Source organism: Exophiala xenobiotica (assembly GCF_000835505.1).
Source record: "Exophiala xenobiotica strain CBS 118157 unplaced genomic scaffold supercont1.6, whole genome shotgun sequence".
In the NCBI taxonomy this organism is placed as follows: Eukaryota; Fungi; Ascomycota; class Eurotiomycetes; order Chaetothyriales; family Herpotrichiellaceae; genus Exophiala; species Exophiala xenobiotica.
The window spans coordinates 2,811,511-2,838,391 of NW_013562489.1; the positions used below are offsets into that span (position 1 = coordinate 2,811,511).

The 26,881-nt window shown below is 52.2% G+C and overlaps 9 protein-coding genes across 9 annotated transcripts; 4 read left to right on the forward strand and 5 right to left on the reverse strand.

Moving 5' to 3' along the window:
* Positions 1-93: 93 nt before the first annotated feature.
* On the forward strand, positions 94-1,065 carry PV05_10325 (uncharacterized protein; the record flags this gene model as incomplete). The annotated part of the gene is made up of 1 exon (XM_013456751.1): positions 94-1,065. One exon carries the CDS (start codon positions 94-96, stop codon positions 1,063-1,065), a length of 972 nt encoding a protein of 323 aa, XP_013312205.1.
* Positions 1,066-1,942: 877 nt separating this feature from the next.
* On the forward strand, positions 1,943-4,226 carry PV05_10326 (5-aminolevulinate synthase, mitochondrial). Its single transcript, XM_013456752.1, has 2 exons — positions 1,943-2,403; positions 2,455-4,226. Exons 1-2 carry the CDS (start codon positions 2,085-2,087, stop codon positions 3,963-3,965), a joined length of 1,830 nt encoding a protein of 609 aa, XP_013312206.1. The 5' UTR covers positions 1,943-2,084; the 3' UTR covers positions 3,966-4,226.
* Positions 4,227-4,229: 3 nt separating this feature from the next.
* On the reverse strand, positions 4,230-6,104 carry PV05_10327 (uncharacterized protein). The gene is made up of 2 exons (XM_013456753.1): positions 5,943-6,104; positions 4,230-5,859 (listed from the first exon to the last, which is right to left on the reverse strand). Exons 1-2 carry the CDS (start codon positions 6,061-6,063, stop codon positions 4,496-4,498), a joined length of 1,485 nt encoding a protein of 494 aa, XP_013312207.1. The 5' UTR covers positions 6,064-6,104; the 3' UTR covers positions 4,230-4,495.
* Positions 6,105-7,429: 1,325 nt separating this feature from the next.
* Positions 7,430-10,384, forward strand: PV05_10328 (uncharacterized protein; the record flags this gene model as incomplete). The annotated part of the gene is made up of 6 exons (XM_013456754.1): positions 7,430-7,547; positions 7,603-7,946; positions 7,996-8,304; positions 8,351-8,397; positions 8,449-8,742; positions 8,790-10,384. 6 exons carry the CDS (start codon positions 7,430-7,432, stop codon positions 10,168-10,170), a joined length of 2,493 nt encoding a protein of 830 aa, XP_013312208.1. The 3' UTR covers positions 10,171-10,384.
* PV05_10329 (uncharacterized protein) lies at positions 10,282-12,694 on the reverse strand. The gene is made up of 3 exons (XM_013456755.1): positions 12,102-12,694; positions 11,719-12,044; positions 10,282-11,646 (listed from the first exon to the last, which is right to left on the reverse strand). The coding sequence occupies exons 1-3, from the start codon at positions 12,208-12,210 to the stop codon at positions 10,405-10,407; spliced, it is 1,677 nt and encodes a 558-aa protein (XP_013312209.1). The 5' UTR covers positions 12,211-12,694; the 3' UTR covers positions 10,282-10,404.
* Positions 12,695-13,311: 617 nt separating this feature from the next.
* On the reverse strand, positions 13,312-14,353 carry PV05_10330 (uncharacterized protein). The gene has a single exon (XM_013456756.1). The coding sequence runs from the start codon at positions 14,271-14,273 to the stop codon at positions 13,458-13,460; it is 816 nt and encodes a 271-aa protein (XP_013312210.1). The 5' UTR covers positions 14,274-14,353; the 3' UTR covers positions 13,312-13,457.
* Positions 14,354-14,619: 266 nt separating this feature from the next.
* PV05_10331 (uncharacterized protein) lies at positions 14,620-20,822 on the reverse strand. Its single transcript, XM_013456757.1, has 4 exons — positions 19,879-20,822; positions 19,369-19,827; positions 15,463-19,309; positions 14,620-15,405 (listed from the first exon to the last, which is right to left on the reverse strand). Exons 1-4 carry the CDS (start codon positions 20,368-20,370, stop codon positions 15,209-15,211), a joined length of 4,995 nt encoding a protein of 1,664 aa, XP_013312211.1. The 5' UTR covers positions 20,371-20,822; the 3' UTR covers positions 14,620-15,208.
* Positions 20,823-21,483: 661 nt separating this feature from the next.
* PV05_10332 (uncharacterized protein) lies at positions 21,484-24,036 on the reverse strand. Its single transcript, XM_013456758.1, has 2 exons — positions 23,573-24,036; positions 21,484-23,507 (listed from the first exon to the last, which is right to left on the reverse strand). Exon 2 carries the CDS (start codon positions 23,307-23,309, stop codon positions 22,140-22,142), a length of 1,170 nt encoding a protein of 389 aa, XP_013312212.1. The 5' UTR covers positions 23,310-23,507; positions 23,573-24,036; the 3' UTR covers positions 21,484-22,139.
* Positions 24,037-25,455: 1,419 nt separating this feature from the next.
* On the forward strand, positions 25,456-25,821 carry PV05_10333 (uncharacterized protein; the record flags this gene model as incomplete). Its single annotated transcript, XM_013456759.1, has 1 exon — positions 25,456-25,821. One exon carries the CDS (start codon positions 25,456-25,458, stop codon positions 25,819-25,821), a length of 366 nt encoding a protein of 121 aa, XP_013312213.1.
* Positions 25,822-26,881: the final 1,060 nt, after the last annotated feature.

A 26,881-nucleotide genomic window follows, 5' to 3' on the forward strand; every position in this document is an offset into this window, starting at 1 on the left:
TGATGCTGTCGTTATTGATGCTGTCGTTATTGATGCTGTCGTGTAAGTCCTCTAATGCCTGCACTGGCTAGAGATGCGCGACCACTAATGATAATGACATCCAGCCTCACGGGACAACATGGTCGGAACGAGACATGGAGGCTATGCGACAAGATTTCCAACTCACTCGCTGACGTACATCAAGCAACGCAAGACAATCGCCTGCAAAACCTCGATATCTCCGACCAAGTCAGAGCCACTACCGCGCCGTCGGAAACCCGTAGCATCACAAACTTGCAAATGGTACAGCAGACCATAGCAGATCATCTACATCACGGGCAGAACTCAACCTTTGCTAGCCCAGGTTCCGTCGAGACTGTCCGCATTCCCTTGTCTCAAATGCAGAGCGCTTCTAACTATTCCGAAACGGCGGAATTCTCAAGTGATTCAAGCGTGGGTTCGGTTTTCTCTACGAGTCCCTTTCGAACTCTGGATAATTATATCGACGAGAACGGGCCAATATCCCTGGCCCAGGAAATCCTACAACAAACAACGCTGAACGACGTCCGACTCGTCGAACAGATGGTTGTCCCCTCGTTACTGGTGGCATTCTATATCGTCGACAGTCCGCGCAGGCTCGAAATATCTCCACGAGGCTCCGCGCTCCTTCTGGTGGGCAATCTAACATCACTAAGACTCCTCCTGACTGCAATGGCTGCCCTCATACGCTTGCTTTGTCCGGTGGAACGTCCAATATCCTTACTCGGAGGAGGCTATGTCAATTTCGAAGATGCTTTCGGACGACTACTGAAGCTACCCTTCACGACCTGCCAGTACCCCACCATCTTCTTCAGATTCCTCCGAGAGCATTTCAAGGATTCTCCGGTTCATGAATATATGCGGAAGGATCTATATCACTTGAACCTGGACGGCAGCAGGGGTATTCTCATAACGAGACAGACATGGAGCAGTCTTGTTAGACCGAAGGGCAGGATCTCCATGTCAATTATAGTGACGCTCGGCTTTCAAAAGTGCCGCAAATGTACCAAGACGCTGTATCGACACGGAAATGATTTACACTGGTAGGGCCACCAATATACGTCGTGCTGTCAATCTTCGCTCACCATCTCCAGTCCCGAATGTTTGCAGTGGTACTTGCTCTACGAGCCGGAGACGAATTATGGCATATGTGAAGGTATCCCCCAACTGATGTGTTGGTTCAGCCTACAAGCGTCCAGCCAACCAGATTTGATGACGATAAAGAACATCCACGCCCATCATTTACCTACCGCACAAGAACAGGATCCCTTAGCCGGTATTGATGTCGTAGACGATCGGCGGCTCATATCATCACGGAAATCATGGACAATAACGCGTATATCCTTTTTTTGACCAGTATGACTAAGCAAGAAAGGAAGCCGAGAAGGCTGTAAGATTGTACCTGCAGGGCGGTCTCCGCGTCAAGCGACGTTTTTCGGTGTGGAAGTGCCGGAGCTCGGAAAATGATTCAGCCCACGCTGACCCAATCATGGAGCCTCAATTTGCAAACATCTGACACGAGGCAATCATTTGCAGGGGAGGCAAAAGAGGTGAGGCTCCTGTATGTCAGTACAGACAGTAGTTGGCACTCCACAGCGAGCCTTGATGGCAAAATGGACTTCCGGTACTCGTAGACGAAGTCAGAAGGAGAAACCTGCCAGAACAACAATGATCGAAAAGAGTAGAATCGAGCGAGGCCGAAGAATGTGCGCAAGAAATCCAAAGCACGGGATTGGCTAGTCACTACCTAGTAGGCTTAGGGGCATGATGGGGGCTCTCAAGAGTCCGAGTCCAAGCAGTTGGCGAGTTGACGAGTTGGCTCAAGTGGCTCGGTTGGCGGTTGGCTCTTGGTGGGGAGCGAGAAGAGCGATGAATCTCGCCCACTCGGCGAGTCGCTCAGCTGCTGACCCCATATTGCTGCCATGAAATACTAGTCGGAGTAGACTCTTCTTACACCTACTGTCGGAACTTCTCTCAGATTCCTCACCCACATTCCCTCCCCTCCTCTGCTTCCTCTACTCCTTCCTCGTTTTGACGTCCGTTCTGTCGACACCTCCAACCTCATCATGGAGGCCCTCCTACACCAATCCAAGGGTGTCTGTCCCTTCTTGAAAAAGACCTCGCCTGCCACTTTGCGCTCCCTCTCCACCTCCACTCGCCAATCTCCTGGTGGCGGCACCATCACCAACCTGCAGTTCATTGCGAGACGTTGCCCCGTAATGAACAAGGCTCTGGCTGTGCAGAGCGCTCGTCTTGGTCAACGCAACTATGGCAAGGTTGCCGCTGGTACTGGCGTCGTCAAGTCATTGCTCGAGAAGAAATTGCACACCTCGGCTGAGAAAAAGGCCAGTGTCGACACCAACACGTTCCGTCCTGCTCAGCAAGGTACGACCCTCAACGTTTGTCTTTTACTCGCTCAATGCTAACATTTCGAAGCTCCACCTCCTCAAAAGGTGCAGTCCTTCGTCAAGAAGCCCGACACTTACGCTGGTCTGAAGCCCAGTGCCCCCCCGACTCCTCGCTTCGACTATGACGGTTTCTATCACAATGAGCTGGACAAGAAGCACAAGGACAAATCGTACCGCTACTTCAATAACATCAATCGACTTGCGAAAGAGTTCCCTCGTGCGCATATGGCGGTCCCAGAGGAACGCGTCACCGTCTGGTGCTCCAACGACTACCTTGGCATGGGTCGGAACAAACACGTCTTGAAGACCATGCACGAGACTCTGGACATGTATGGAGCTGGTGCTGGAGGAACTAGAAATATCTCCGGCCACAACCAACATGCGGTGGCTTTGGAAAAGACATTAGCTGATCTTCATGGCAAGGATGGAGCTCTAGTCTTTTCTTCCTGCTACGTCGCTAATGATGCTACATTGGCCACTCTGGGCAGCAAATTGCCCGACTGCGTTATTCTCAGCGACAGCATGAATCATGCCTCCATGATCCAAGGCATTCGTCATTCAGGCGCAAAGAAGATGGTCTTCAAGCACAACGACCTGGTCGACCTGGAGACGAAGCTGGCCAGCCTTCCTCCTGAACAACCCAAAATCATTGCTTTCGAGTCTGTTTACAGCATGTGCGGCTCCGTCGCACCCATTGAAGCCATCTGCGACTTGGCCGACAAGTACGGCGCCATCACCTTCTTGGATGAAGTCCATGCTGTAGGCATGTACGGGCCGAGAGGTGCTGGTGTTGCCGAGCACCTGGACTACGACATCTATGCCAACCCCAACCGGACCAAGGATTCTCAGAAGGGCAGTGTCATGGACAGAATCGACATCATCACTGGCACACTGGGTAAAGCATATGGCTGCGTCGGTGGCTACATCGCTGGCTCGGCAGCTCTTGTCGACACTGTCCGTTCTCTTGCCCCAGGCTTCATCTTCACCACCAGTCTTCCACCCGCCACAATGGCTGGTGCTCGTACTGCAATTGAGTACCAGGCAAGGTATCAAGGAGACCGACGGCTCCAACAGTTGCACACTCGAGCTTTGAAGGATGAACTCACTGGACGTGGAATCCCGGTCATACCTAACCCTTCTCACATCGTGCCCGTCCTCGTCGGCGATGCCGAGACTGCGAAGCAAGCGTCCGACATGCTTCTGACTGACTATGGCATCTACGTCCAGTCAATCAATTACCCTACCGTTCCTCGCGGAGAGGAAAGGCTCCGCATTACACCTACTCCCGGCCACACGGCGGACTTGAAAGCCGAACTGGTCGATGCTCTTGAAAACGTCTGGCAGCGTCTGAATATCAACCGCATTGCAGACTGGGAAACTCAAGGTGGCTTTGTCGGCGTTGGTGTCAAGGATGCTGCCCTAGTCGAGCCACTTTGGACTGACGCCCAGCTTGCTCATGCTGCGGACGTCTCCGAGCCGGCGGCTGTGGATGAAGCGACCGAAGAGCGCGTCATGCCCATTGCGGCTGCTGCGGCTTGAGCTTTCCTTCCTGTAACGAGGTTGAGGAAGTGCTCGCCCTCATGCAGAAGCAGTTACTGTGCAATCGAGGACGATGAGGTCGTCAAAGGGGAAGACCGTGGAAGAATAGCAATTCCTTGCCCGAGTGTGGGCAAATGTCCGGCTTGTCAGCTTCTATATCTAAAATCTTTGCCTTCCTGGTTGGCTCTTATATGGGGTTGACTTGGAAGAAGAGAATATGAATCGTCATCTATCGTATAGATGGCCATTTACCGTTCTACATGATACTTCGATCTTCTGCAGATAGTGTGCTTGTGATTGCTCTCGTCTCGATATTCCAATACCGTAGTGGAGCACATTGGTCATACCGCGTTGCACAGTCTAATAGTCTTGCTTGGGATGGTGCAAAGCATCTGGCTACCCATTCTATCCAGCTGCACTTTGGATCCTTTTTAATGAGACACCTGGCTCGTCATAGGCTTTGTCCTGGAAGAAAAGATGACAGAAGACTACAACTCCCGAATAAACCGATATTTGTCAACTAATGTCCTTTACCTCCTGCCCGGCCGTCCCGCACTGATCTTGGGAAACTCGACCGGAAACCTGAGCTTCGCGAACTTTGCCTTGGGAATGGTGATTTCCTTGCCTTCGGAATCAACCTTTTTCCGAGCTTTGCCCACCTTCTCCCAGCCATATCTGGTCAACTCAGCATCGCTTAAACTCTCCAATCTACATCCCAATTCGCGGAAGTATTTGGTCACTTCCGCCCCCGGCAGTGCCAGGTCGAGATGGATATCGCTTGGCTCGGTGATGAGGACGCTCAATTCTTGGCCTGGAGCCCACTTCGGCGGCGGGACGTGTAGCGTCAGGGCGAGGATCGTGGTGATCAAGAGCGTCTTTGCCTGGTTCGTGGGCAGGTACGACGGGAACAAAGCGCCGACGAGTTTGTACTGGAAGGCCGCGCTGAGGGACGTGTCCGAGGTCGTGTTTGCGGGCCATTTCTCCGGAGGTGGGATCGCCCGATTGCGGCTGGGCAGTCGGGATATGTACGTGTGCAGTTCGAGGAGGAGTTGGATGTAGCGGAGGATTTGGAGCTTCTCGAGCACGGAGCGGTCGTCGGGGTGGTTGATGTGCAGTTGGACCAGGCCGGCGACGCGGTGGGCGATGTAGCGGAAGCGGCTTTGGATTTCTTTGCCGGAAGAGATTCGGTCGCGCCAGGCGGCGATGGGCATCTGGGAGAGCGTGGTGCGCGGAGGGCCCGGGAAGATGAGCGAGGATAACGGGTAGAATTGGTTGATGTCGGTGGCGGTGAGGTCGGGTTGGGGAAGGGGTTTGTTGGCGCGGCTGTCTGGGGTCGAGGTCGAGGTCGAAAGGGAGAGGGATGGGTCTGCGTTGTTGTCGTCTTCTTGGATGGAGGAGAGGATGGCGCTGGAGAGAGGGTCGTTGGCGTTGGTGTCCGCGCTGCGGGCCAGGAGGCGGTTCTCGGCGATGGCTGCTACGGCCTTCTTCGATTTCTTGGTCCCGAAGGCTTCGGTCAGAGCGGCGCGGGAGGACGGTGTCGGTGGTGGTGGTGGTTTGGTTGAGGGTTCGCCGTCTGCGTCTGCGTCCGCGTCTGAAGCGTCTGCTGCGGCGGAGTCGTCGGTCGAGGCGGAGGGGAGTTGGCGCACGCTGGAGCGGACCGTCATCTTTTTGGCAGGGATCACGCTCAGATTGTTCGTCGACGGGTCGAAGATGGCAATGTATTGTTTCACGTGTTTGTCGCCAATGGATGTGGTGCTGCTTTCTGTCGCTAGGTAGTCTATCGTTGGATGTGTGGAGGACTGGAGGAGCAGGGTGGACTGCTGGCCCGAGGCGGATTTCTTGGAATAGGCATCGAACGATACGTCTGACGGGAGGTCGACGCCGGGAGAGTGTGCTGTTTGATGAGTGTTAGTGAGGCTGTAGAGAAGACCGTGTGATCGCAGTACACAGGGGGTGTGTGTGTGTCGTGGGACTTACCGACGACTGGTTTGGCGATGTCTGCACTCGACAAGTGAGTGACCTTGACTTTGTTGGTCTGGCTCTTTTTGGCAGGCCTTTCGCTCTCTTGTGAGCCTGCTTTACGCTTCTTTTCCACCATCGTGCCGAGTACTTGAGATGTTTTAGAAAGGAATGGAATCGCTGGTAAGGAGAGACTGCGCTCAAAGACTTTGAGATGCTGTCGAGATCTCCAACTTCGAAAAATAATTTTGGGTGGATCCCCCGAATTTGCGCGCAGGTAACTTGGATCCGCCCCACAAACGTCACACACAGTCGCTGCACGACACAATGCAATTGAGAGCAATGAAAGCCCACGGACAGAGGAATAGAGGAATGAGGGATCAAATGACGAGAAGTGCAATGGACAGGGAGAGATTCTACGCAGGGAAACATTGTTCAGAGCTCAAAGCATTCATTGACATTTCGGTGCAAGTCCAACATCGGCACACGACATTGGAGTAGCACTCGATAGCTATTGAAGCTCTGTTTTGTAGTGAGCCAGAGTCTTTGGGCATTTGAGATGTTGTCTGAAGTGCTTCTTCGTTCCAAAACCTTCGTGGTATGTCCAAGACATCATAAGCAATCCATCAGAAAGCTCCATTGGGGATTGACCGTCCTCCACTCCTCTTACACGACAATCACATCTGTGAAAGCCATAACGGTAAGGCCGATTCTTCTGCCGAACACTTTTCCATCCATAGCGATTGTTGACACGCCGCCGGAGTAGGTGTTGTTCGAATGGGAGCTGCCGTTGATAGTAGTCGAGTCTAGCTCAACATTGAAGAATCATTGACGTTGGTCGAGAGGGAAGACGTGATGGAGCAGTTGATGCGATTACTTGCTGCAGGAGAGGTCAATGAGCTGAACGGATTCCTGGAGAAGATGTTGACATACCTGCGGGCTCTAGTCTTCCTTCTCTTACGCTTGAGGCGACGAACTCGCTTCTTTCTCCATTTGGCTCTCATCTTCGTTCAAATTCGACTAGAAGAGGTTAACAGGTATTCATTGCATCGGTAAGGTGACCAGCAACTATACAGTTGCAGGTGCAGATGGTCAGGACATACAGATTTAGTCGAGGATGAGTTGGCTGGATGGGAGAATGAGAACGAACGGGAACTGCTGCGGGGGACATTTTAGAGGCAAGAACAACTGTGTGTTTTTGTGATCTTGGCATGTTTGCGCAACTCACGTGCTTAGGCTAGTCCTGATTCGTGTGTGGTCTTTGGCTGTCATGGGCTGTCCTCCATCGTGACTTCCTTGGTTCACTGTTCACTTTCTCCCCCTCGAAGACCTCGTTCTCGCCTTCAAAGCAATGATGCCTCCCTGTACTGCTTCTTGTGCCATCTCTCTCTGCTAATTTGAATGACAGCTTCGTGGACGCCTGCCTCTGATGAATCTCGATTTCATTGCTGTTGATTGTTGTTCTGTTTCATTTTCTTCTTGAGCAATCCTTGTCCCTTTCGACCATGACTTTCCTTCCTTGTTCTGGTGTTCATCGTGTAAGCAGTAACCTGTGTTCCTCCTCAAGGCCACTTGTGGCTGGCACCTTCATCCACAAAAACGACAAAGGACAAGTACTTGCTCGTGCGTCATCTCTCCCTTTGCAACTTGCTCGGTTCTGCTATACTAGCCTTTGCAGGGAAAAAGATATATGCGAACCAAGAAATAATCATCGGTCGTGACAAGGCCCGTTGTCAGTATGTCATAGATGATCCTTGTGTCTCGCAAAAACACGTCAGAATCTACACAGTCGTCTATGAGGATGACGAACCCAATGAAATGGAGACTCTGATCTACGCCGAGGATTTGTCCCAAAACGGCACCTATTGGAATGGCTCCATCATCGGTAAGGGAAATGGTGGCTACTTGTTGAGTGACCAAGACGTTCTAAGACTGAGCTCCCGGACGAGTCTCGTTTTCAGTGGAGTGACTGACAGCTCGTCAAATCTCAATTTCGACCTTACGCAGGAGCTGGAGATGGGGGTATGATTCAGCACTGGTACCAGTGATCCGTGGGCACTGACAATGATAGCGTTTCCGCAACCAGTATGTCATAACAGACAGATTGTTGGGCGCTGGAACCTTCGGCAGGGTCTTCATGGCAATTGAACAACACGCACGAGCACAGGTCGCGTGTAAGATTGTCGATCTGCGGAAGCTTATCGGAAAACCTTTCAACTTTGGACCTCCGGATCAACCGGCCGCGGCGGAAGACGTCGACTTTCGAGCTGAGCTCCGGAAAGTCAAGGCTTGGGGCGATCAGCAGAAACGAGAGGATCGGCTGGAAGACAAATTGAGGCTATATTTCCGAGAGGTCGAGATACTGGCCTCGATCAGCCATGTAAGCTATTCAATGGATCCCGTTAACAAGCTGACTTGATACGCAGCCTAATATTATCGGAATCGAGAAAGTTTACGTGATGGAAAACACAGTGTAAGGCATCACTCTTTCCAAACCGACTTTCTCCACAAACTGAGCGATCAGGTATATGATGCAGGACCTTGTCACCGCAGGTGATCTGTTCTCTTACATCGAATCCAAGAACGGCCGGCTCCTCGAGGTTGAAGCGGCTGTCATCATTCGACAAATACTTGTCGCTCTAGCTTTCCTTCACAATAACAACATTGTGCACCGAGACATTAAGCCAGAGAACATTCTTATGACGAGCTTGTCTGCCGGATGTCGCGTGGTGTTGACGGATTTTGGTGCTGCACGCCGTATTGCTGCTCCGCGGTCTCGCATGAATACAGTCTTGGGGACCCGCGAGTATGCTGCGCCGTATGTACCCTGCCCTCGCATGTAACAGCACACTGACAGCTCGACAGTGAGACCTTAAGACAGCCACGCGACAGACAGCAAACGGCACGACCTGGCTACACACGCGCAGTCGATATGTGGTCTCTCGGTTGTGTTGCTGTCGTTCTTCTTACAGGTGGACTGGCCTTCTGCGATCCCTCCACGAACACGTACTCGGAGAAGCTTGCCAGAGAATGCGATTTAAGATTCCTTCAGGACTCGCAGGAATGGCGGAAAGTCAGAGAGAGGCCAAAAGACTTCGTCGAGAAGCTTTTGGTGCTTGACGAGACAGCAAGACCGTCAGCCGACGAATCCTTGAAACACCCATGGTTTTCGAATGGCATGCATAAGAATGATTTTGAGGACCTTTACCAGAGGACGGTCAAGCACTGGCATCCACGGGCGCCAAAGTCTCCACTGATTGATTTTCAGGAGGGTGGTGTCACATACAAGTATATGTCACGACCGACAGACCTCCAAGACTTTGGCAGAAGATGGCTGGGCCGGAACCAGAAGCCAGTCGAACCACCATACAAGCCATTCCCGAGAAACATGCACCTGACATTTTGGCCCAAGAGGGATCCGAAGAGGAGGCTATCTGACGAAGTTCTTCAGGCAATCGATATGTGGGGTACGAGCTCTCGACGTAGCGTAGATGGCACAGTAAGATCCGCTACACGAGAAGAATTTGACCTATCGTCGAGGTTCTGGGGCAAAAGCGAAGAAACAAATCCGAGACACTGTAGGGCAAGGACAGTGTCCCCACCATTCATGCCTCAAGATCAACACGTCCAAAGACCGCACGGAAACATCAGGGGTGATCAATTATCGGTCATCATACCCTGCTCGACAGGGAGAGAACATTCAGCGAAAGACACTGACAGTCAAGTGGAGGAGCTGGTAGGAAGACCTCCTACAGCGACACCTCAAAGAAGTCTGTGCAGGCGAGCCAGATCCATGCCTCCGATGAGTTACAGTGCACACGGGGAGTCGCGCGCCAAAGTCCCCACTGCTGCTAATAAATCCGCCAATACCCGATCTGGGAAGCGACCAGAGGAAGACACGGGCGGGAACGAGAATCTGTCCTTCACGGCTGATATCATTCCATCATCTCCTGCCCGAGGCGAGAACCCAATCGCGGATTTGTCCGACCCAGATGGAGAAAGGCATCACGACATGAGCTTGCAGACGCTGCAAAGGGGGCATGGACTTAAGCGGAGAACAAGCACACCATTGAACGACCGGAGAAAGAAGAAGCAGCGTGGGTCTATCTTCGACTTGGCCGAAGATGAAGATGGAGATAGTGACGACGACGGAAGCCTAAAGCGGACAACAGCCACGCTGGTCAATCGTCCAAAGGCGCCGACTGCGATTCCATTTATTCCACGAAATTTGTATCTCCCACGATAACCATTTCCACGAGGAACGGACAATAATGGTGGAATTGGCATGGGGAGGGAAAGAAAGAGCTGTATCCCAGGGCAAAAGTTGTTGTTGCTTACATTTCCAATTGCAGCGTTGGCGAAATATGGGGTCGTTTGTGCTACAGATGCTTCTCAGACAACGTGACTAATACTACTATTCTATGCAGCCACTACAGCCAGACAGATATTACAAATCTGAGAGAACTCAGTCCTTTCCGGATCAAGCTATTTTATCAGCATTATGAGGAATTTTCTCCTTGCTCGTAGCTCCGTCGCTCCCTCCAACACTGCTGTCTTTTTCGGCCACCACACCAACGCCCAGCGGCAAACCTCGATCCTCAGCCTCAACCGCGCTCATTACACCTGTTTGCGGGCCCGTGAAGTGCTTCCTGCCATCGAAGATCCAAGTAACGACGCTGATGAGCCCGATGATTCCGAATGCCGCGCTGCAGTAGTTCATATTATCCCCAGTGACGGGGCCGACTTGAGGGAAATTGAAATCGATACCGGCGAAGACCAAAAACAATAGTCCAATCGCATTGACAAGTGGACTCCATTTGCCCAGCGTGTACGCGCCAGGAATGGTTTTCTCATGGCCGGTGAAGTAACTCCACAGCCGGACGAATAGGGGCATGGCATAGGAGATATAGAAGCCGAATGTGGCGATCGATATGACGGTGCTGAAACCCTCGTAGCTTGCAAAGTATATACTGTTCAGGGCCATCTGGATTAACAGGCATAGGATGATGCTGTTCACGGGGACCTGGGATTTCTTGTTGACTCTGTCGAAGAAGCTGCTGAATGGTAAGCCGTGGTCGCGAGCGAAGGCCCACAGCGCACGACTTCCTTCGGCCATGAGCGAGTTCGCGCAGATGAGCACGATGACAGTGATCAGGGCTGCGAGGGTGGTGGCGCCTTTGACGCTTCCGGTGCTGTCGTAGAAGATCTGGATGAGCGGGACGCCGGTCGATGTCGTCGCGGTGGTTTCGAGGTCGCCGATGCAAAAGAAGGCCGATATCAGGAAGATGAAGCCCGTCACTGCGCCGAGCCAGACGGACAGGATGATGGCTTGGGGCGCTTCTTTGGCCGGGTTGAGCATCTCCTCGGTCATATGGGCGGGCGCGTCGTAGCAGCACATGCCGAACAGGGTGTTTAAGAGGCCAAGCATGACTGCCATGCCACCCGACGAGAAGCCTGTGTCGTTCTGGAAGTCCTTGAAGACGAAGCTGGCGGATTGTTTGTGGTCGTTGCAGGCGAGGATGGTGATTATGACGACGAAAAAGGACAGGATGTTCCAGATCACGGCGAAGGTGGAGATTTGGTTCAAGTAGCGGGACAGGAAGATGTTGACGAGCGCCGCGGCGATGGCCATCAAATACGTGACCAGCACGCATTGCCAGCGCTGGATTTCGTAGTCTGGGTAGTTGAGGTTGGCCATGCCGAGGAGGAAATTGGATCCGATCTGCGAGAGGAAAAGTCAGGGGCCGATGTGTGAAAAGGGGGGGGAGTGGTAGGGAAAAGAAAAGAGACTGACGAAGTTGTTGACTGCTCCCATTGCAACGATCCCAGTGCACATGAACCAACCGGTCACCCAGGCGGCACCGCGAGCGTAACGAGGCGGGGCGAGGATGGCGACCCAACTGTACTGGCCACCCGCGGTAGGATAGGCCGAGCACATTTCTGCGAACGAGTAGGCGACGGCTAGCGACAGTACGCATATGCCGAGCCAGGACCAGACCATGACGGGAGGGCCCCCAGAGACGATGCCCAAGATCAGTGTGCCTCCGAGGGCAGTCCAGCAAGTGACGATGGAGAAGCTGAAGCCGACCATTCCAAGCAGAGAGAAGGACCGTTTGAGCTCTGGAGGGAACATAAGTATATTGGATGCGAGGTACTGGAGAGTTATCGGTCACATACCTTGCTCATAGCCAAGTTTGGCAAGTTGTGCTTCATTTCCCAACGTTGGGTCGAAGGCTTCGCTCTGTTTGCCGCCATGGACAATGGACGAGAGTCGCCGTGGAGCCATGTTGTGCCACAACCGATGCGGTATGCGAAAGTATCACCAAAGCTTGTCACGGAGCAGGAGAAGGAAAGGAAAGGAAAAGGACGGAGAAGGTAGATTGGGGAGTCCCGAATCATATATCACCTTGTCCGTGTTACCTTGACTGGGATGAGCATGATGTATATAGTGCTCTGGATGGTATTGAGAGAGCCTTTACAAGATCGTAATGAAATACGAGTAAAGCTTAGATGTTCTTATCTCTGGCCTTTGACGGCGCTCGACGGTAAGTGCCATGTGGCGAGTGGAGATGGGCATTGGATCCTCGTTATCGGTACTCGTATAGTCGACCAGGGTGGCTGCTTGACATTTGTAGGATAGATCAAGGAGATGCCCGGCCAGTGGATGAGGCATTGTGGTGGCTTGACGATCTATCTCGCTGGGGGAAGGTGCGCGGGACCAGCGCAGGGAGGAGAAGCTGATCTTCAGAGCCACAGATGCTTGTGTGACTCACTAACCTCCTGTCGATTCGTTGCTTGGTGGTTTGTAAGTTGCGCTGCGCATACTAGCAGTCGTTGGCAGTGATAGACGGGAGCTTGCTCGCCTGTTCTTCCCGTAGGAGCATAGAAGAACCAACGCCCTGCCATTTCTTCGTCGTCCAGGCACAGGATGCACTTCGAGGGTAGCTGGTAACAGAGCAAGGGTATGTCGTGACTGAGCAGAGGCCCATCATCTTCGTCAGATTTCTGCTTGCTGCTGGGAGACGGAGATTTCCACCTTCATCAAATCGTTCTTCTCCTGCTCGTCACCTACTCGTAACACTGAGTGCCGGGCAGACTTCCTGGTGGAGATGACGCTTTTTGGTACTGTCATGGCTGCTTACCGTGGCATTCATGCCACTCATTGTCATTTATGGATGCCAAAGACATTGCGAACAACGGAGATGATCGCTTTGAGAGGCTTTCGGCTCGGCCGAGTCACGTCGAAGGCCATTTTCGCGAGAAGCTGCTGAAACCAATCCAACTAATGAACGTTGCTTTCCCTTGGGACGCATATACCCACGATAGCGAAACGAGCAACTGTCAGCGAGGCGAGACGAGGCTTGAGTAATCGAGACGTCCTAGGGTTGGAACACCTGTACTGTATTTTTCTCGACCAGGCTGAACACGCCCGTTGCAAGGCTGAGCCTGGTCATCCCATATTTGACAAAATCCTTCAGGCCCAAGTCTATTCTTCATGTGTAGGCTCACAGAAGCGCCATCACAGCCCCAGACCTACTTGCCACCAGTCGCCTTCTGATATCTTTCACCGTACGCCTTCACCCACTCCCCGACCACCGCTCCGGCCGGTCCAGGTGCAATCAACTCCCTCCCTTCCTTCCACCCCTGCTCCACGTCACTGATAAACTCGTCCAAAGTCAGTGCAGCCTGATTCTTCTCCTTGGAATTGTCCCTTGGATCGGTCCGTTCGCGATGTAGATCCGTGCTCACCGTCGGCGGCGCAATCTCGACGACCCTCAACTTGCCGGACTGCGCATACTGCGTCCTCAGATTCATCGTGAAGAAATGCACCCACGCCTTCGTCCCGTTGTACACCGGGTTGATCACACTGCTCGGTAGAAAGCCCAGGACACTCGACACGTTGATGATGACGCCCTTCTTACCAGCTGGCAGGTTCGTCGTCAAGTGCGGCAGGAACCGCAGCGTCAAGTGCATGGGCCCGCGGATGTTGATGTCGATCTCGGCGTCGGCTTTGTCCAAGTCGAACGAGTACTCTTGATCGTCCTTGATGTTGGGGAATTGGAACGGTCTCTGCACGCCGGCGTTGTTGATCAGGCAGTTCACGTCCGGATGGTCGGACAGGATCTTTTGGGACACGTCCGCGACGGCATCGCTCTTGCCGGTGTCGAGTACATAGTATGCCGCTGCACCAATCTCCAATGCCGTCTGCTTCAGCTTCGACTCGGTACGTCCGGCGATGACGACTTTCTTGCCGTGTCGGAGGAGTGATTCGGCAATGGCTCGACCAATGCCCCCAGCACCGCCTGTGATGACCGCAGTGTCGATGAGGTCGAGCGTTGACTGACCCATGTTGGCGATTCTGGGTGGATGTTGTGAAGTTGTCCTATGCGCTAGAAATTACGTACTCCGTAGATGAGGCTCAAATATGGACGTAAGGAGCGATGCGGATGCGCAATGAATCCTAATATCCTTTTTTCGGACATTTCCACACATCATCGAAATATAACGATACTATATAGATACTGTATCTATTCGCCAATAATGACGGCAGGAGCGGCGTGCTCTAACAAAGTTTTTCTATGATAGCTTACTACTCGCACTCGCAGGAGATTCAACTCTGTTCAAATCGTGACGTCCCCATACCGTACCCACGCATATCCTGGACAGACACTGGGCGGAGACACTGCGAAGATCATCATGATGCAATGGGATTTGATAACTGCCTTCTACGAGTAGTGGTGATGTCAAAAAGATAGACGACGCACCTACAGCACACTCCTTGCTCGTAGAGGTCTCCTATCCTGCCTACGTGCCTGTCCCAAGGCACAAGATTCTTGGAACGCCATAGTCAAAGCTCGGAAATCCATCTATTCCGGTCAAACCGGTCCGCAATATCACTTGGACAGATGCCTTTGTGTATTGTCCATGTTCTATGCTCAAGTGTCTCCCTTTTTGTACCGGCAAGTCGAAAATAACAATAACACAGCGGCCATAATGCTCTCCAGCCCTTTGTTTCTGAAAGCAAGCAAATATCAGTACAAGCCAGCTGTCCAGGAGAGGATGAAGCTCAATATCCCTCAGTGTACCTGGCAGTACCCGCTGTGTTGCTTGCGCAATGCAAATCCATGCAAGGCCCCCCAATGCTTTTGGAGAAAAAAAACATTGTCGAGACCAATATTCCATAATCATACACAAATACAATATTCCAAGCGGTGTCCTGTGCACCCCAACACTGATTACTCTCGTGTTTCGGTTATTCGACGAGGCAAAGCAGGCTTCAGTCCTCACATTCCACCACCCATTCCCAAATCACCTTCGGCGTCAATAATTGCGAGGCGTTGTTTAGCTGTCTTTGCCTTTTTGCTGATGCCTTTACCGCCTCGGGAACCTGGGCCCTTCTGCGGTGCTGGCGTTTCAGCACTGCTGACTGGCGTAGCTGCTCCTGATGGTTTCTGTGAGCCGTCTTCAAAATGTCCCTCGCCTGCAAAAAGTTGTTAGTTACGACGAGTCTGGCTCACTCGAGTCTTGTAATGCTTACCTTCATGATACATGTCGTCAAGGCTCATCTCAGCCTTTCGCCTCCTGGCTGCAGCAGCTTGTGCCTTCTTGCTCTTCTTCTTGCCTTCGTCCTCCGGCTTTTCGGCATTTTCCTTCTCCTTCTGCTCGATCAGGGCGGCCTGGTCATCGTCTGCAAGCCACATGGCGATATCTTTGGTTCTGTTCTCGCGTCGATCTCGGGTGTTGAAGTCAACGCCGGCACCGTCACCACCAGTGATAACGACACGCTGCACTTCTTCCTTCTGCATGGCACGCTTACGAATTCGTTCTTCGATCGTACCACGAGTGATGAGACGATAGACTGTGACCTGTTTCGTTTGACCCAATCTGTGTGCTCGATCCATGGCTTGGGAGTCGATGGTTGGATTCCAGTCAGAGTCGTAGAAGATGACCGTGTCAGCAGCAGTCAGGTTGATCCCCAAACCACCAGCACGAGTCGACAGCAGGAAAATGAAAATCTCCGGTCTCGTCTGGAAGTCATGTACAGTGTCACGACGATCTTCCAGTTTGGTACTACCGTCTAAACGACAGTACTTGTAATTACGGTAGGTGAGATACTCTTCCATAAGGTCGATCATGCGTGTCATCTGGAAGTAGAGCAAGACTCGGTGGCCACCGTTCTTGAGCTCCCGTAGCAGTTGATCCAGCTTTGCGAGTTTGCCGGAGTCTGTGACAAATCTGCGCATGGAAGGAATCGAGATGTGGGTGTACCGGGCCTTCTGGGATTCCGGCTTGGGTAGCAGGCCTGAGACAGGGAAGTGCTCTGGAGCCACGTCTTGGTCCAGCAGCTTCTCTTCAAAGTTCTCCTCAAGCGGGAAGAAGGTGCTTCGCACGTTCATGTTGAACATGGTCAACAGCCGCTCAGATTGTGACGACTGGTCAAAAGCGCTGACCTCGATTGGTGGAGCCGAGGTTTTCGGTGCAGCAGCCGGCTCAAAGACAGAATAGCCTTGATCGTCCAGAGACTGTCTCGAGACGTGGCAAAGCTGAGCAAGGTTCGAGTTAGGATCGAGTTCAGCAAGTGGCAGCCGAGGACTGTTTTCCACAATATTGAACAAGGCGTGCACGCGCCAATCTGCTTCTCCGTTGTCGTTCAATGGCAGATTGCGGTGCTGTTGCTTGATCTTGATAGCACGTTCAAAGACACCATGCTCGCTTGCATAGGCCGCTTCACCAATTGACGTGTCGACGAATCGCAGAAAGGAGAACGCACCGTCATGCTCCGCAGAGTCCTTGATATGCTCAGGAGTCCAGATCTTCATTAGACCGCCTAGTCGATCAGTCTTGAAGCCAGCCCGGCGGAAGCCAGCGCGAGCATTGTTGGGTCCGGCAATATCAAGTCGGCCCACGTCATTGCAGAGGACTCGTGGCAGATCGTATTGTATCGGGTTACGAACAGAGTAGGCAAGCTGGACGAAAGAGCCTTCTCGAAGGAATGAGGCGGTCTCCGCAAAACAAGACATCGAAAAGGGTGAAGTAGTGTCGGCTCGTTCGAAAAGATCGGGGTGATTACAAACCTTACGGAACTGCATCACCAAGTTCATCAACGTAGCCGTATCTTGGTCGTCACCCAAAGTCGCCTTTTCGATCAGGTCCATAATGCTGATCTTGCTACGCAGATTGGCATAGTACGCTCGCTGTCTGTAGGTGAGGTCGCAGAAGACGTCTTTCTCGACTTTGTCACCAAGCTCCTTCTGCACATGTGCCTTGACACGGCGCAACATGAATGGCTTCAGAATCATATGCAATCGCTTCAGCTGGTCCTGATTCAGCTTGGTGTTACTCTGTGCATGGCTTTCGATGTCCTTGGAAAACCAGTCACTAAATTCGTCATGCGAATCGAAAAGAGTCGGCATGATGAAGTGAAGCAATGCCCACAATTCCTGCATGTTGTTCTGGATCGGGGTACCAGTAAGCAAGAGACGGTTCCGGCACTGGAAAGCAAGCAAAGTCTTCCATCTGGAGCTGCTAGAGGATTTGATGGCCTGAGCTTCATCGAGGATCATGTACTGCCATCGGATCTTCTGGAAGTACTGTGCATCTTGGACGACGAGCTGGTACGACGTGACAAGCACGTGGAATTCCGAGTCTTTTGTGTAGGTGACGTGTTTCCGATCCCAGAATTTGCGCAGAACTTTCCGGTCCTTTGCATTACCCCAGTAGGGCAAGACTTTGATTGCTGGCACGAACCTCGTAATCTCTTGTTGCCAGTTGTGCAATGTTGAAGCAGGAGCAATCACCAGGAAAGGACCCCAGATATTGTGACGCTCCGCCAGATAGCCCATGACCGAGATAGACTGTACAGTCTTGCCGAGACCCATTTCGTCTGCCAGGATACCGTTGATGCCTTGCTCGTAGAGGTTGACCAGCCAGTTGAGACCTTTAAGCTGGTATTCCTTGAGTTGAGCTTGCAGCATTTTGGGTTGAGAAACTTGGACGTCTCCTGCCATGGTCGGGTCTGTGAAGTTCATGTCGCTGGAGTCGAATGCAGCCATAGGGTCGTCGCCATTGAAGTTCCGAGCCTTGTCCTGTGCATCCTGCAAAGCGCTGGCCGCATTGGCCATTGCGGCTCTCTTCAGGTCCGAGTCGTCTTCGGCGTCGAAATCGAGATCCTCAAAGCTCGTCATTTTGTGATTACCATGCTCCTTTGACAACGTCATACTATCCATAGCACGGTTTTCCCTCGCACCAGAACGCTCTGTTTTCTCCCCAGAGCCAGCAATGTCAGGGTCATTGGTCGACTGCTCGATCTCGTCTGTCTTGACCTTGCGTGAAATGAAATGGGAGTAAATTTCTGTCTGTGAGATGAGAAAGTTGAGTTTTCGCTTCTGTCGATTGGCTTCGCGGTCAGCCTCAGCCTTCTTCGCATCTTCGATCTCCTTTCGCTCAGCCATTCGCCGGAGATCGCGCTCTTCACGTTCGTTGCGCTTCCAGAACGACATCATCTCACGCATGACACGCTTGGCCCGTGCTTGGGTATCTTTCATGCTCTTGTTTGTACGTTCCTGCCATTTGCGCGCTTGTTTGCTTGCCAGAATGGCGGTCTTGCGCAGGTTTTCTTGTTTGGTACTGAGAGACACTTGCTTGATCCGATAGACCTTTGGAATATCCTTCCTGGCCATGTCCCTCCAGATTTGCTCGTAGATTTGGTTGTAGCCTTTCGAATCATAGTTGATCCCCTGTTGAACTGCGGCCTCTTTCTCTTTCTCTTTATCTTTCGACTTCTTGCCCTTTGTGGTGGCGACTGGGGTCTCCTCCTTAGGAGCGATAGCGGCCAGTTCCTTTTCCTGCATGGCGAGATACGCGGCCTCTGCAGCGTCCTTTTCTGCCTGTTTCTTCTCTTTGGACTTCTTCAGGCGTGCAGAAGGTGCCCCGGGTTCTTTCTTGGTTCGCTTCTTGGGCGGCTCACCAGGCTCGGGCGAAGCCAGCTGGAACGAGGATGTAATGCCACCTTCGTAATTAGGAGCTGGTGCTGTGACTTCGAGATCTTCCTGCGGAGGAACGCCTTCAAGCAGTTCAGCGGTTTGTCTGATCCGAGCTTGGGACTTTTCGGCCTGTTTCAGATATTTCTGCGCCTCCTCTTGGTCTTCTGCGTTTCTGGCGCGCTCCTCGAGTTCTTCGAGCTTTTCTCTTTCGTTGCGGATTTGTTGTTCACGACGTCGCTTTCGTTGCATATCCTTTTTACGTTCCTTCTCGCTCGCGATGTCTTTATCGGCTATCTCTTTGGCAGCGATGGGTTCGACCTGAGCACGGAAGCGTTGAGCGGCCGCGGTAGCGTGAGACTCGAATGGTCTGATGAAAGAGTCGAGGGTATATTCTCGCCGCCGCTGCAAAGATGGGCGGGTTAGTGACACATAAACATCGCACGACAGTGTGCTTCACTTACCTTGCGTTTCCGCAGTTCTGTCTCGCTTATTTCTGCCGCTCTTTTCCTGCTTCTCTGCTTGTAGCGCTCTTTTTGTTCATAGAAACCAGCACCTTCACCTTCCACGTCGCTCTGTGGACCTTCCTCCATCTGGTTGAGAGCTTTCAGAATCTTGTCCGCCTCAAGTTCAGTTAAGATCTTCCTTGGTTTGGCTGGTGCAACATATCTTGTTACTATCTGCACCATGTCTGTCTTTGTCTGTTCCGGCATGTCACCATTTGTTAACTGCTTTGGGTTGTCAGCCTCTTGTTGTTTGATGACCGATGAGTCCTCAAGCAGATTTTCGGCTTCTGTCACTGGCTTTGGCGGCGGTGTTGGAGGCCGTGGAAGTCTGGTCTCAACAGGTTTGGGAGCCGGCTCATTGTTCGAAGGGCCCAGTATGCTTGCAAATGACATGGGATTACTCGCTCGATCAGGTTTCTGTGAGAGTTGGTTAATATGTTCCTCTGGTGTGGAGTCGAGCAAACTTACATCTTTTGACTGAGGACGCGACTCAGCATGATAGTTCTCGGCGGGTCGCCCGTTACTGAGACTATGATGCTCCCTAATAGGCGATTGCATCGCCGAGCCTGGGGGGTGTGCGTGCGGAGGGCCATCATATTGTGAACCCATGCTCGGAGGCGGAGGTATAAAATGTCCTGAGTATGTTCTTTGAAGAGAAAATGGGGGACTCGATGTCAGTGGCTGTGGGTACTGAGGCCCGTTGCCTACTGGGACAGGCGGAGGCGGCAGACCATTTGGCGCAGGCAATGGTGATGTTAATGCAGGTGGACGATTGTGAAGAGGGCTTTGCGACAAAGGGGCAGGTTGGAAAGGTGGAGGAGTTCGCATGAGGTGTTGTGGAGGAGGTATTTGAAAAGGCTCATGACCAAAGAAAGGGCGGTTCGGGTGAGTTGGTGAATATGGTGGGTACTGGTTTGACTGCGTTGGCGAACGAGCCGTGAATGGTGTTGAGCCAGACATTGTCGCGAAAGTAGCTGGTGGTTCCGCTATTGCGAGTCTTCTCGATCGCAGGTCTTTTTGCTCTGTTGGGCCGAACCTTGAAGCACACTCTTTATCTTTCAATTTTGTCCGAAATCTCCATTGCCTAATTGTCGGAGGGTGTCAACTCTGGTCGTAGGTACTCGACTTGGACAATGGTGGTGATGGTGGATAAGGAGAAAGCTAGGATCTTTGGTCTTTCAATGCTGGGCTTTTCAAATCCCACTGGAATCAGCCTGACACGGTGCAGTCGTGTCACCGGATTCGGATCGTCCAAGGGGTTTGCGACATTATTTAATTAGGACGATGATGGTGTATTTCGCGCGACGATGGTGAGGAGGGGGGAACGCGACAGGATGATAATGGGTGAAGTGAAAAGGTGGATGAAGGAGGACGTTGGTGGCGATAGGAGATGTCACAGCTGGTGCATTCACCCAGCAATGCTGGATCTTCCTCGCATCTCAGAGCAACGCGCATACGGACGGACACTGAAATGTCGTAGTCACGTGATTATTGTCTATATATTCCATCTGGGGTGGTGAGGATGCTCAGATGCTGCCAAAGTGCCCTGTTCTCGAAGTTTTTACATTTTATCTACGCTGTTGCTGTTGCGGTTGATTTGTGCTTGTTTCATGGTGAGCATGGTATGATGGGAAAAGGCTGATGAAAAACGCTCGATCCACCAAGGCCTCTGAGTGACTGACCTGCGTTCCCATATTACGCCAACCCAAGGAACCTATGCCCGCAACGATCGGCTGCACATTTCGCTTTCGCCCTGAACTGCCCCGCCAAGAAATATTCGAGCTAGTGTCGGACCAGTCTGCAAATGAACTTGTTACTTCCTCTACCATTTGCGAAGTCACAGCGTCGGCCTTACCGAAAAAACAAATTCAATCTGTCCCGAAAGCAGCGACCTTCATATGGCTCCCAAGAACAAGGACGCAGGCAAGGGTAGCGCAGCAGGAGGGAAAAGCAAAGGAAAGGATGATGCTTCAGCTGGTGCAAGCGGTAAGCTGAAGTCCGCACAGTCAATCAACGTGAGGCATATTTTGGTAGGGACCGCCGTGTTCTTTGAGGCAATCTCAGCTCGTCGTGGTCACATCTAATCCGTGCCTTTCTTCCCCAGTGTGAGAAGCACTCCAAGAAAGAAGAAGCGCTGGCCAAGCTACGTGCGGGAGCAAAGTTCGATGACGTGGCGAGAGAATTCTCAGAGGACAAAGCCCGACAAGGTACCCATCTCATCGTATTATCAGCAGCCGGTGATTCCGCCCCAAAGACTGACTTGCATCTCTTATCCGATACCAGGCGGCTCCTTAGGCTGGAAAGTGAGAGGAAGTCTACATGGCGATTTTGAAAAGGTCGCTTACGAGCTTGAACCGAGTACCACAGCCAATCCAAAGTGTAAGTTCCTTATCATTCATTCATATGTTACAAATGAACGTGCAGCGTGGGAGCTCCCCTCTGTACAATGAAAGCCTGGCATTTTCGAAATGAGTGGTCCAACACAGTTGGTTCTTTGAGATAACACGTCGCCCTTTCAAATTAATCTGCTGTCCAAAGCTCAAAATGACCGTAAACCATGATCGCTAACCAATCGCATGGGTAGTTGCTGAAGTGAAAACTAGCCATGGCAAGTATTCTCCATTCCGAAAGACACAGTAGCTCCAGCACGGGACATTCTGACAATCTCAGGCTATCACATCATTATGGTAGAAGGAAGGAAATGAGTCGAGGTTCGGCAACCATAGCATTTAATGAATGAGTGGACTGGCCATGCTCACATCCGCCAACACATCCAAGGCGAGATGGTCGAGATGGTACTTTCTCTTGCGGGGCGATGTATTGACAGGCAATACCATGACGTCGATGAAGGGCACCTTCTTGGGTACATTTTCTGGAGGAGTGGGAAAAGCCCTGGCAGTATCCAGATTAGAGCGTGCGTCGCCGGGGGGACTTGGGCGATCTTGGGGTGGGGTGATTCGAGCAGCAGCATGATGCTGAATGATTGTTTGTGCTTGCTCAAATCCTGCCTTTTGGTTCAATTGCTCAGCATGATCAAGAGTCAAGAAGCCGCTTGATCTTGGCTCATGATGGGGCGGTGACAGGCGCCCATGCACATTGAACGGTGCTGACCGTGGCATTTCGACGAGGTTCAGTATCCCACTGGAGCGAGGTTCTTCCGCTTCAGTGGCACTCAATGCAGCACCGTTAGGTGACAAGGCTCGTGAAGAAGGAGTACGGGCAGATCTCTCATCACTGCTCGATGAGACTCGTGTGGCGGCAATTGTGTCGGGTGAAGCATGGCCGCTCTGCAAGTGTTGGTCTTCTGAGCGATGAGTATGACCCACTCGTCTCTTCTTTGCGCGGAGACCCTCCAGCTCTTCCACACGTTTCTCCATCGACATGGTGGCATCATCAAGGGCAACAACACGGCCATGAAGACGGACTTGTTCATCATAGTTGCCCTCCACTCTGTCTTCAACGTCGGCAATTTTCCTGCGCATCTCCTTCTCACTTTGATAGAAGGGTGCTAAAGCCTCACGCAAGATACGGACTTCTCTCTCCCACATCTGTCGTTCTCTTGTCAAAGCATTCTCCCTATTTGTTCGTTCATTCTGTATAGTTTCCTCCAAACGTTTGACCTTTTCTCCAAATTTCTCAAGGATAGCATATGTTTCTGAAGGTTGTTTTTCGTGGATATGAAAGCACGCTTGGTGACCGCATTCACAGATAGTTCCGGGTGCGTTTCGATTGTGATGAAAGGATTGGCAGGAGCATGGTTGATTCTGAGCCGATGGATGGAGCAAGATATATCGGCATCCGCCAGTTGGCTGCGGGCGGACAGACTCAGAGGTCAAGCGGAGAGGGCGATGCTCACGGGCGAGAGGTGGGGGAAGCGGCAACGCGTTCGATCCGAACATCGAGGCCGTGGGTGACTCTTGTTGTATAATATAGACAAAGGAACTCTTTCACGTGGAATATCAGATACTCCCAGCGAACATGTAATTGTCCGGGAGGAGCGACAAGGTAGGGATATCACCCCCTCCCAAGGGGAGGGTGAGGTCAACCGGTACAGGATTTCCTTTGTCTGCAAAATGTGTATTCGAGGTTATCTTCAGCTGCCAGACTTGTCAGCATGTGTTATCGCTGGCCCGCCAAGATGCGGTGAGGACGTGGAACGTACGCAAATTGGTTGGGACCAAGTGTTACCACGGTGCAAAGCTCTTTCTCAAAGAACTCCAGCTGAACGTGTACCACAAGTAGGTGCTCATTGTAGGCAATCGGCAGAAAAGGGGACCAGAACGGGAGAGGGAGTCTGGAGGAAGACTGCAGAACCGCTGCAGAGAGACGGTGGTAGAAGTGACTTTTGTATCAGTCCTAATGGACTGTTGTGGTGGAGGAGGAAAATCTGTCGTTATCTTGGGAAGACGTGCTCGGCTCAATGAGGACGTATCTATGGCCGGCAGCGCAGAGTCAGGGAGACATGTGCCTGAGAGTCCAACGGCAAATGGACCTCGATTTGATGAGCAAGGTCGAATCAGAATACGCAAGACAATCGGGGAAGGGGATATGCAGGTAGAGGTGACATGGATCGGAAGCAGTTTAGGCAATGTTAGCTTCCAACGATGCCCGACACTTTCGACAGCTGATGGGCGCAGGATGAGAGATTGATAAGAAATAAGGCTAGTAGAGGAGGCTGTCTGTCTGCGGAACGGAAGAACGTGGGATCCCGCCGAGGTGGTTTGAGTCTGAATCATGGATTCCCCCACTGATCGGTGATGCCATGGATGATGGATCCTTTGCGTGCTGGTGACCACTGACCAGCAGTGCCAGCTTGATACCCATGGACCAGGATGTGGAGAAATAACAGCACACGCACTTATCCCAGGCCGGCCATTCGCAGAGCGTCGCGTCGGTGACTGATGAGCAGGTTCGAGTTCATGGAACGACGGAACACCGCTTGATGCCCGCCAGCCTCAAGCGCCAGCACTGGCCATCGGCAGTGAGTGGGGCCTTGAGACTTGCCCGTCGCCCCGTGGCGGGTGTGATATCAGGGTGGGAACATCGTGGAACATATATCCCGAGGCGTACGAGGACAGGGTACCGCAGTACAGGAAATAGATGGCTTGATGGGAGGACTCACCTATCAAAGTACCTCGTGCTATCAATTCTTTTGATCCCTGATCATTCTTGCAACCTTCTGTTGCACACATCTTTGCTTTTTACAGTCGTGGACGACGAGTGTACACGCCGAGGACGCCCAGACTAACAGCATGGGGGGTTTCTTCGTGTGTGGGCTACTCCCACGAGTGCCACCACCCATCACGATTGCCCTACCGCCGGGCGATAGGCTACCATTAGAAATTTCACCATCGCCCCCAAAATGGCCTCAAGGTGCAGACAAATCATAGGCCACATGCCAACCTGTCAGTAACGCAACATGAAACGGCGTGAACCGTCTGGTCTGGTGACTCATCCCCACCGATCACAACAGCCTTTGCACCTCGAGGGTCTCGAAAATACAGGTGGGAGAAACAAGTACTTGTAACACCATCACGGGCGTGCCCAGTATGCTCGTCGCACGCCACCCCAAAAAGCTGCTCTTTCCGGAACCCTGACCTTTTGAAGGGAGAGAAATGCCTTTTTCCGTGTGCAACCAAAGTTGCTTATGGGTGCTTATTGGTGCTTGTGTGGCTGACTCAGATCACCCTCCGGATTCCGGGATGTGATAATCACGAAACGGCGACCACAATTCGCCAAAGACAAATTGATAGTAGGATCATCTCATCCAAAAGAGCATCTGAACGTCTGAAAACCGGCCAAAATCAAGTGCAGCGACTTTTGATTTCCTGTGAGTGCCAAACCGACCCATTGCATTGGCTCAGCCTCGTCCGTTGAACAGCGAAGAACCTTCAGCCTTGTCACTCAATTGACCCCGCAGTCGCTAAATCCGAGAGCCTGGACCGAGGCCGCGACTGCCACCTGCGACAACTCTTCAAATCGCTCATTTGTGCTTCATTCGCAGACTCCTGACCTCCCATTTCTACTCCTCCATCGTCTCTCAACATGTCGAATCAAGAATACAAACCTCCGGAAGGTCCGCCGCCAGGCGTCGCCTCGCCTCCTCCTGTCCACCATGATGCCGGTCCATACAATGAGCGAGGGGTGATGCCGTACCAAAATTATCCTCCTCCTCAAGATCCAAATGGTTATTACGGTCCTCCACAGGGTTGGAATCAAGGTCCATGGCCTCCGCAAGGGCCTCAGTCAGGACCATATGGGTACTACGGGCCACCTCAGCAAGGCATGTACTACCAGCAACCACCACCAGTCACATATGTCGATCGGAGGTCAGATGGCGCCGGAGAGGGTTGTTGTGCCGCTTTACTCGCCGCGCTGACTTGCTGCTGCTGTCTTGAACTCTTGTTCTAGGCACATGAATGGACAATTGTACATATGGCGTACGGATGGCAGCTGAGATTAATGAGGAATAAGGGACAGCCAAGCGGCGGCGTTGTGGGGTTGTACACTATGTAGGTGTTGATCGGCAGACGAGACGGCTGGGCTTGAAGAGCATGGCAGCCAGCTCTGGTCATCCTGCTTCATGATACCCAGGAGGACAGCAGCGGACTTTCGCCTAATGCGAGGCTGACCCTGTGCAATTGATCACTCTTCAACCTTTTCACGCTTTGATCTTCATTCCCTCATTCTTTTCTTCTCTTCAATATCCCCACCTCGCACCTGTCACTCTGCATCATTCAATATGCGGCTCTACCGGACCTCAGGTCAAACAAGACGCATGTGGACGGCGCCGATCTGACTGTTGTTCTGTGGATTGCGTGCGGGCTGTGAATCTCGAGCGTCGATAGCTACAGGCGTCACCTCGGATTCTTCGGCTGATATATGTTGGTCATCAAAATGAAGAGTCTATGGATTGCAGGTGACTCTGACATTGGCTCAACTTCGAGAAAATCACAGAGAGCAACCCGAAGTTCTAAAGTTCCCGCTCGTGATCCGAAACACTCAGGTATTCGGGCGTGGATACAAAACGATAAACACTCCTCGAAGAGCACAGGAGCTCCAATGAAATCCAGCCTCTCGTCGAGGAAGTCCGCGGTCAAACCAACTCACATCGAAGGAAACAAAGAAGCTCTTATAACAAGTCGGCGCAGCTCAGCACCACCCCCGCCACACAGCATGCTAGATCGAACACACTCGCTCGTCTCATGCCTTCGGCTCTACACGTTCATCTCGTTCATCTCCATTCTGACAACAAGCTTCACGGCCGTGACACTGGCAGACGGAGAAGATTCTTCATCGCAGCCTGTGGAATCCGCAAATGCAACATCATCATCAGACCCGTCCTGCTATGAAGGCGTCGAATTTCCCCTGACAGTCACCAGCATCGTCTTCATGGTCTTGGGTCTGCAACTTGCCATCTGGTCGGCCTGGATCTTGATCCAGAGATACAAGAGATGAAAGCACATCAGAG

What these genes read in the sequence shown, in the direction of transcription:
- PV05_10327 (XM_013456753.1), bottom strand. Translation starts at nt 6,063, where the DNA reads ATGGTGGAAAAGAAGCGTAAAGCAGGCTCACAAGAGAGCGAAAGGCCT. An exon ending in CATCGCCAAACCAGTCGTCG is followed by an intron (nt 5,860 to 5,942) that starts GTAAGTCCCACG and finishes CTCATCAAACAG; the next exon opens with CACACTCTCCCGGCGTCGAC.
- PV05_10331 (XM_013456757.1), bottom strand. Translation starts at nt 20,370, where the DNA reads ATGTCTGGCTCAACACCATTCACGGCTCGTTCGCCAACGCAGTCAAAC. An exon ending in CGCGTCCTCAGTCAAAAGAT is followed by an intron (nt 19,828 to 19,878) that starts GTAAGTTTGCTC and finishes CAACTCTCACAG; the next exon opens with AAACCTGATCGAGCGAGTAA. An exon ending in CAGAACTGCGGAAACGCAAG is followed by an intron (nt 19,310 to 19,368) that starts GTAAGTGAAGCA and finishes CCATCTTTGCAG; the next exon opens with CGGCGGCGAGAATATACCCT.
- PV05_10326 (XM_013456752.1), top strand. Translation starts at nt 2,085, where the DNA reads ATGGAGGCCCTCCTACACCAATCCAAGGGTGTCTGTCCCTTCTTGAAA. An exon ending in GTTCCGTCCTGCTCAGCAAG is followed by an intron (nt 2,404 to 2,454) that starts GTACGACCCTCA and finishes AACATTTCGAAG; the next exon opens with CTCCACCTCCTCAAAAGGTG.
- PV05_10330 (XM_013456756.1), bottom strand. Translation starts at nt 14,273, where the DNA reads ATGGGTCAGTCAACGCTCGACCTCATCGACACTGCGGTCATCACAGGC.
- PV05_10332 (XM_013456758.1), bottom strand. Translation starts at nt 23,309, where the DNA reads ATGTTCGGATCGAACGCGTTGCCGCTTCCCCCACCTCTCGCCCGTGAG.
- PV05_10329 (XM_013456755.1), bottom strand. Translation starts at nt 12,210, where the DNA reads ATGGCTCCACGGCGACTCTCGTCCATTGTCCATGGCGGCAAACAGAGC. An exon ending in CAAACTTGGCTATGAGCAAG is followed by an intron (nt 12,045 to 12,101) that starts GTATGTGACCGA and finishes TGTTCCCTCCAG; the next exon opens with AGCTCAAACGGTCCTTCTCT. An exon ending in TGGGAGCAGTCAACAACTTC is followed by an intron (nt 11,647 to 11,718) that starts GTCAGTCTCTTT and finishes TTCCTCTCGCAG; the next exon opens with ATCGGATCCAATTTCCTCCT.